We start from the raw sequence: 7,478 nt of genomic DNA, 5'->3' as shown, positions 1-7,478 counted from the left end.
CCTCAGCCTTCCAAAGTGCTGGAATTTCAGGCATGAGACACCTTGCCCAGCCAAGAATGAGATGAATTTGAGGCAAATAAAGATGCTAATTTTAGTAACTTCCATTTATGGAGGCTTAGAAGGCTAGATAAGCATGTTTAATTAGTGCAACAGCTCAATTAAGTGACTACTATTTATTGTCCCACCTTCATAAATAAGGAAAATGTTTCTTCGGAGAGACAAGGGAGTTTAATTGAAAACCACTAGTTTGTGGCAGCACTGGGACTTGACCCTGTATCTTTGGTGTTCTAAAGTCATATCTCTTAATCACTCTGATCTCCTGAGTATGCATCTGGAGGACTTCCTTTGGGCTTTATTCTTGGAATAACTAAATCTTGTAACCCAAAGAATGAGAGCCTCATAGAGGGCAAAGTTCCAAACCAGTTCTCCTAGCTAGGGCTGTCAGTTTAAACTTCAAAAGGTGTTCACCTCAGACCTCTCAGCTGCTGTCATAAATTCCTAAGCTAGTTACTTAATTCTAGCTCCATAACTTATAAGTGGGGGAGTCCTAAGATGCACAGAGAGAAGGGCAAATTAGTAGCAACAGAGCCCTTGCTTTCCTCATCACATTAGGGAAACCTGACAGTCCTCTGGGTCTACATGTCCACAGGGGTCTCCCTAGGACTATGGACCGAAAACGTGGGCAGAAAGGGTTGATAGGTAGTTTTCAGTTTGAGAACGCCTCAATCCCAGACGCATCTCTCGCGCTGGAGCTACACGGTCGTTTCAGCACCATGGTCAGGGGCGCGCAGCTGCCTTTCAGGATCTTGTAGGAATTGCTAGACAGGCTTAGCTAGACAGGCGTCCGCTACCTCGGCCTTGGCCAACGGATCCTGAGGCAGCAGACAGGAGCCTGGAACTTCGTCAGGGGTCCAGGGAGGTCAAAGCTCAGGGACCCCTGGACCTTGTAAGACCCAAACCCAGTTGTAGCCAAAGGACATATTACTACAGACTGATTCACAGTCTCCAACACTCCTATCTACGGGCACAGAGGAAAGAGTTCCAAACTGCTAGCTTAGAGCCATGGTGTCAGTCCTAGTTTGTTTTAATAATTCACCTAGTGATCAAGGGCCTTGGGCAAGTCATCTTCTCTGTTCCATGGGTGTGACCACACTGCCTTGGCCACCCACTGGCTGTGGGAGGTTACAGTAGATAAAAAGTGTCTAGCCTCAAGTCACTCACTGCTCACTTGGTCCTTTGAAGGCAGAACAGCCAAGCAAGGTTAGCAGTGTCACCACCCCCCACCCCACCTCTCCACTCCCTCACACTCTTTTGTTGAAATCTGTCTGCAGGGATTCTTAAAGGCGGAAGACGAAAAGGTACACAACAGAGAATATTCGTTGAATAAATGTAATTGCAATGTATCCAGCGCTTGTTCTGTGCCACATTCTCAGGTGAATACCCCACACCCTCCCCACACTGTCTCTAGTCCCAGGTCCTGAAGGGTCTTTTCCGCGGCTTCAGGTCTTGGGGATGTGGGCTGTGATGCGGTTCATCGCAAGCACAGCCTTGTGTTAGGCACACAGAAACCCAGCGAAAGGATATTAAGAACTCCTTCCAACTTCTCTTGTGGCTAGGAGACTTGTCCAAGGTCACACCGCCCAGTAGCCCGCGAGGGAAAGAAGGGTTAGCGTGGGCTTGCGGAGTCGCGTGCGATCCGGGCCCCGCCTACCTTTGTGCCAGCCCAGCGGCCTGGCTCCCAGACATTAGCATTCCAATGGCCCCGGGACGCATTGTCCTCCGACTGAGGCCGGCTGGGGGTGGGGTGGGATGGGGGCAGGGCACCATAAATCTACCTGCTTGTGTGCCAGCGCGGCTGGGCTTGGGGGAGGCGCAAGATTCATGTGCTGTTTTTCTGGAAGCCAGTCTTGGGCTCAAACAAAAGCAGAAGACGAGGGAGGAGCCATTCGACCCAAGGGTCTTTCCTGTCCGGGTTTCGGACACTGTTGGGAATTTCTGGGAGCTTGGGCGCGGGCGGCGATCTCAGACTGAAGGAGAGGCTCCGCGGCGGAGAAGCGCTGGCTGACGCAGCATAGGCGGGCTCCGGGCAGAGACCGCTAGTAGCGCGGTTTTAAAAGCCCCTGGATCAAAAAGGCCCTCAGGAGGTGGAAGGCGCGGGAGCAGTGGTGCAGAACTAGTGGGATAGGCCACTCCTAGAAATGTTTCCGAGCCCTTCTTGCTGAGGGGTTCTTTGGAAAGAAGCATGGAGGTTTCCCATCCTAGCCTGATTCTACACACCTAGATGAAGCTCATCCAGCACCGAACCCTGAACTTTGCCTCCGTGATTCAACCAAACCCTAAACCTCCTCCGCCTTCTCCAGACTTGGAGAGTGGGGTTGACAGCCCCGGAGGTCTAATCCGCCCCGACCCAAGGTGGCGACCCAGCAGCAGAGTTGGTTAACCCGTACGAGTGTGTTTTAATTTGTGGGGCGGAGGACCAGTCTGTGTGTGTTGGGTGACTAATGGCTCCTTAATGAGCGACCTCGAAAGCAGGAGAGGAACTGGGCTGTGGGACACACCTCACCCGGTTGCCGCCTGGAGAACGTTAGTTCAGCAAATGCTCCTCCAGTTTCTAGGGTTCGTTTGTACCCAGGAAGTCCCCTGCCTAGATGATGAACACTACCTCACACAGCCTTACACAGGAAGAAGATCCTTCCACTTGAAGAATTCCTCTTCAAACCTTTAGTCCTGGCTCAAATGCCACCTCCTCCTGCAAGCCCCCAGCATGCCAGCCCCAAGGTGACAGTATTATGGTCCATTCTGTGGCTCATACCTCACCCAACCACCAGTATTTCTTGGGCTTTGATTTTGTCTATATCCTTGCTGCTGTTCTGCGAGGACAGAGAGACCTTTTTGATTTTTATGTCTGCCCACCTCCTCCCCCCAATGCCCAGCAAATCGCAGGTGTTTGCTTGGTTTGTGCAACTCCCAAGCTGCTGACACCTGTCCCTGGGCAGTGCCCCAGGTGGAAAGTTGGCTATTGCAGAGGTTACCAATAACCCATTAATCTCCTCCTCTCAGATTAAAGCCACAAAATGAAACAACACCTTCGTTCATTCGTTTGTTTGCAGTGTCCCTCTTCCCGCCCCTAAATCCTGCCCTGATAACGAGACAAGTCTCCTCCAAGCTAACTTTAGAGATTTGTGATAAAGAAGAGGAATATTTCAATTTGAATTGGGTAGGGCAGAGGAGAAAAAGAGAGATGCAAGAGGCATTAACCCCTGAGAAGACACCACCTTTGCACTCTAATATGCTGGAAAAGCAACCTCTCCACCAGCTCCTGGGAGCTGGGTTGGCCCACTTCTTCCCAGGACATCCCTGGCTGACTAAAGAAGGCCTCTGGAGTTCAACTAGCAGGTATTGTTGCCCGCCTTCCACTTTCCTGTTCCCAAGCTGCAGGTGAATTCTGTGGATCCTTACAGTGTAGACCATATTCTCTGAGGTCCTAGGGGTCCCTGAAGTCATATAGGGGTGCTCTACTGATTTCAGTCCCCATGCTGACCAATCCTATTTCACCTTACCAGTAAGAGAGATGGTGTGGCTGGAAACCTTCAACAGTTTCTTGGTAAGTTTTCAATCAAGGCTTCTATGTGATGAGGGTGGGGGCATTGCCAGAGATTCCAAGCAGACCCTCCACTTTCTTTGCTCCTGGCTGCTCAGCTCCATGAGTTCAAGACACAGCCACCCCAGTGCCTGGGGAGTAAAATATGCTCCGGGGATGTACTAGGCCCCAAAGCACCTTGGGAAAATTCCTAGGACGCTCAGCCTGGCAGCTGTGTTTCCGAGGATTCCGACTCTGCCATTGAGTTATTACTGTCTGCCTCCCTCAAGTGCAACCAACAGTTGCTCTAGAGCTAGGCTGGTGGAACCGGGGAAGGGGCCGGCAAAGAGAGTCAGTAGTCCTAGTTGGAGGCTTGTCTTTCTTTTAAACTGCTCTTTGAAATTAAAGCAGTCATTGCCCCAGAAAAAAAAAGGGGGGGCTGGATCAATAATTACTCAGAAGACTTCCAGCATTCCAAATGCAATCTGCCCTGCCTCTGGCCCAGACCTCCAGAAAGAGTGTCATCTGTCTCCTTGCTTGGACAGAGGTGCTCTTCCTCAGCTGCAGAGACTGTGACACTCCTCTTCCTGGGGCACAATGGAGTCACCTTGCTGAGCCTTCTTGAAGGTCCCCACCTCTTTTTATTGGCTTAAAATCTCATCCAGCAATCCCTAAATAATCTAATATACAAAATATAGAGTTTTACCTGCGGTGAAATCTCATTAATAAATACAATTATGTAAAATGGGGGAGGGGCCATATAATTTACTGTACCAAAATTCATTTCTAAAGACATCATATAATTTACAAACCGATTAAAAAAAAAAAAAAAGATGCGTGGTGCTTCAGGCACCTGCAGCGCCGCTCACGTTTCAGGTGCAGTTCGCAGGGAGGCTGGGGAGGTGCTCCCTGGCCCGGCTAGCGCTTTCCCAGTTCACAGCCTGGTCTTCCGCCCCGGGAGGGCAATGGCTCCGAAAAGTGCACGAGGAGAAGACAGAGGATCGCCTTCTTGGCTTTAAGGCAGAGTGAAACGCTCTGAAACCCCGGACCTGATTGGGAGTAGAGGAGAAGATCCGCAGCGTCTTTGGAGCCGGGCAAGGGGAGCAAGCGCTAAGAGACCAAACATCGAATCACTTTGGAGGAGGGGTGGCAAGAGACAGAGGGGCAGGCAGACTCGAGCGCGGGTAGGGCGACCAGAGACGGTGGGCGGCTCCAGCCAGGTAGTGCTATCATTCTCGTATACTTTGAATGAGATTTTGGGGTGGTGGCAGGGAGGAGGCCTAAAATCAGCTAAGCTTGCAATGCCCACTTCGCGCGGGCAGCAGCAAGGTTTGTGTGAGTTGGCGCGGCTCGGAGGGCCCGGGAATGAACCCAGCCTGCGGCCCCCGTGGGTCCTCCAGGGGTCAGCCAGGGAAAAGCAGAAGGAACAAGTGCTCTTGAGGGCCGCCGCCGTCGCCCACCCTCGACGGCTCCGGCTCCCTCCCTCTCCTTTACCCTTAGTACCCACAGCCCAGAGACCAGCAGGTCCCTTCACAGAAAATCTGAGAAAGCCATAGTGCCTGGGCGCAAGCAGCCGGAAGAGGTGGCCCCTCGAACCCCGGGGCCCTCCTCCAGCGACGCGGCGGGGCTCAGGCTGCCAGCCTGGGAGACTGGAGAGTAGAGGGAGCCCCAGTCCCCGGGGGAACTGCCTTCTGGGCTGCCCAGGTCCCCGCAGTGCGACGCAGGCGACTCCAGCGCGTAGAAGCTGTGGTCTGCTATGCGCAGCGTTTGAGTCAGCGCCCAGATATAGTTGTGGGCGAAGCGCAGCGTCTCGATCTTGGTGAGCTTCGCGTCGTCTGGGAATGTGGGCAGGACGCCGCGCAGTGCGTCCAGCGCAGAGTTGAGGTTGTGCATCCGATTGCGTTCGCGGTCGTTGGCCTTCTTGCGCCGACTCCGTCGCTGCTTGCTCAGTGCCACCTCGCTCTTAGGACGGCTGCGCCCCCCGCGCCGCGCCCGGAGTTTCCTCGGGGCTCCTCTGCAGCCTCCGCCTTCCGCCTCCACGCAGTTCCCCCGCGTGAGAGTGGGGCTGGGCGGGGCGGACGTGGCGCAGGTCACTTCGTTGTCCAAGGCTTTGGGGAAGGGCCGCTCCGTCTCACCGGTCACTTGGACAGTGGGCGAACCCGAGGGATGAGGCGCCATCCTGCGGCGGGGTCAGAGGGAAGAGTAAGCTTGCGTTGGTCACCAGGCGCAGCCCCCGATTCCGAGGCTAGGTGGGAAAAAACAGAATGAGCCATCCTCCCAGCCCCCGCTGGGTCAGAGGATCCCTCTTTCCCCGACTCGTCCCTTGGCGGCCTCCAAATGTTACCTTTCTACCGGTGCAAAATAATAGAGAGCGGTGAGCAGCGAGGGCCGTGGGGAGCTGAGCAGGCTTCTGGTCACCAAGTTCAGCTGAGCTGCAGGCGCCCCTGACTGGGAGTTGCCCCAGCCCCAAAGAAGAAAAGAGCGAATGGGGTCCCGGGACTCTGTCGCCCTCTCTCTTGAGACCGCGGGGTTTCCTGAGCAGCAAGTCGTGTGCCCCTTGGCACGCTTTATCTGCTCGGCCCGGGCCTGGAGCGTGCCTGCCCGGCTGCTGCCCGCGCCACCGGCCAATCAGCGCCAGGGCCCGGGGGCCGCGCCACGCGAGCCTGCTCCTCCCCTGCAGGGCACAGCTGGATTCTGGACAAAGGGCCGAGGTCGGGGGAGGGGAGCGCCGCTCTGTTTGCTCTCTCGCCTCGGGCTGGGTCCCAGCAACTCTCGGTTCCTCAAAGAGCCTCGCCCAGCGAGAAGAGCCTTGTGTGGCTCGCGTCAGGCCACTCCAGACCGCTTTGCTCCTAGCTATCTTACCTTGGCATCCGTCCTGAAGGGGACTTTAACGCGGTACAATCCCCGCACGTTAGACACGGGGGAAATTTAGGCTCAGTGAGGGAGATGACTAGTCCGAAATCTCACAGTAAGGTAGTGGCAGAGACAACCAGGAGCTCGTCGTCCTGACTAGCAGCCTGGAGAAGGGTCCAAGAATTTTAAAGAGCACCCTGTTCTCCTGGTGCTCTTTAGAATTGCCTCTCTTCAACTTAGAAGGGAAGACAGGGGCCATCACGGAGAGCGATCCAGCCTATGTCCCTTCCATTCACAGACCTTCTTTTAGGGGTGTTGGAGCCTCTGCCACAGCCTGAGATGCTACCTCACACTCCCCAGAGGTGCTTAGAACCCCACCCCCATAGATCCCACTCCAGAGGCAGAGGCTGGCTGTGGGGGACCCTCAAGGGAACATTCCATTACTACAACTTGTGGATAGTATCCCAGCGTTCTGGCTAGGAACTGTGACAGGAGGAGTTCTGGGAAGTGAGGTGTGTGTGTGTGTGTGTGTGTGTGTGTGTGTCAGGGTCTCCTGTTGCTCAGGTGTGATTGCAGTGGTGCAATCACGGCTCACTGCAGCCTTGATCTCCTGGGCTCAAGCTATCCTCCCACCTCAGCCTTCCGAATAGCTGATACTACAGGTGTGCATCACTGTGCCTGGCTAATTTTTTTTATCTTTATTTTTTATAGAGACGGGCGTCTTGCTTTGTTGCCCAGGCTGGTCTTGAACTCCTGGGCTTAAGTGTTCCTTATACTTCAACCTCCCAAAGTGCTGCGAAACAGAGCCGCTGCACCCCTCCCCCTTGTGTATTTTGAATCACCACGGTGTGCAGGCACTGGAAGCAGATAAACTTTTTCTCCCCTTCATCCTCTGGTCCAATCACAGACAGCGGCTGCCAGCAGTCACCTGCTCCAGCCCCCTGCCTCGGAAAAACTCAGGCAGCGCACAGCGAGCACAGGGCAGGAACTCTCCAAGGCCCTCGGGTTGTCCCTGGTAGCGCTCTCTGGAAATCTTTCCAAAGTG

General features: G+C 54.4%; 1 protein-coding gene across 1 annotated transcript; it reads right to left on the bottom strand.

The window, feature by feature from the left end:
• Window positions 1-1,373: 1,373 nt before the first annotated feature.
• On the bottom strand, window positions 1,374-6,123 carry NEUROG3 (neurogenin 3). The gene has a single exon (XM_078343997.1). The coding sequence runs from the start codon at window positions 5,756-5,758 to the stop codon at window positions 5,111-5,113; it is 648 nt and encodes a 215-aa protein (XP_078200123.1). The 5' UTR covers window positions 5,759-6,123; the 3' UTR covers window positions 1,374-5,110.
• Between the last annotated feature and the right edge of the window lie 1,355 nt (window positions 6,124-7,478).

The sequence above is a fragment of the Callithrix jacchus genome, chromosome 12, assembly GCF_049354715.1.
Source record: "Callithrix jacchus isolate 240 chromosome 12, calJac240_pri, whole genome shotgun sequence".
Taxonomy (NCBI): domain Eukaryota; kingdom Metazoa; phylum Chordata; class Mammalia; order Primates; family Cebidae; genus Callithrix; species Callithrix jacchus.
The sequence above is the reverse complement of the archived record's forward strand: the minus strand, read 5'-3'. Positions and strand labels throughout refer to the sequence as shown.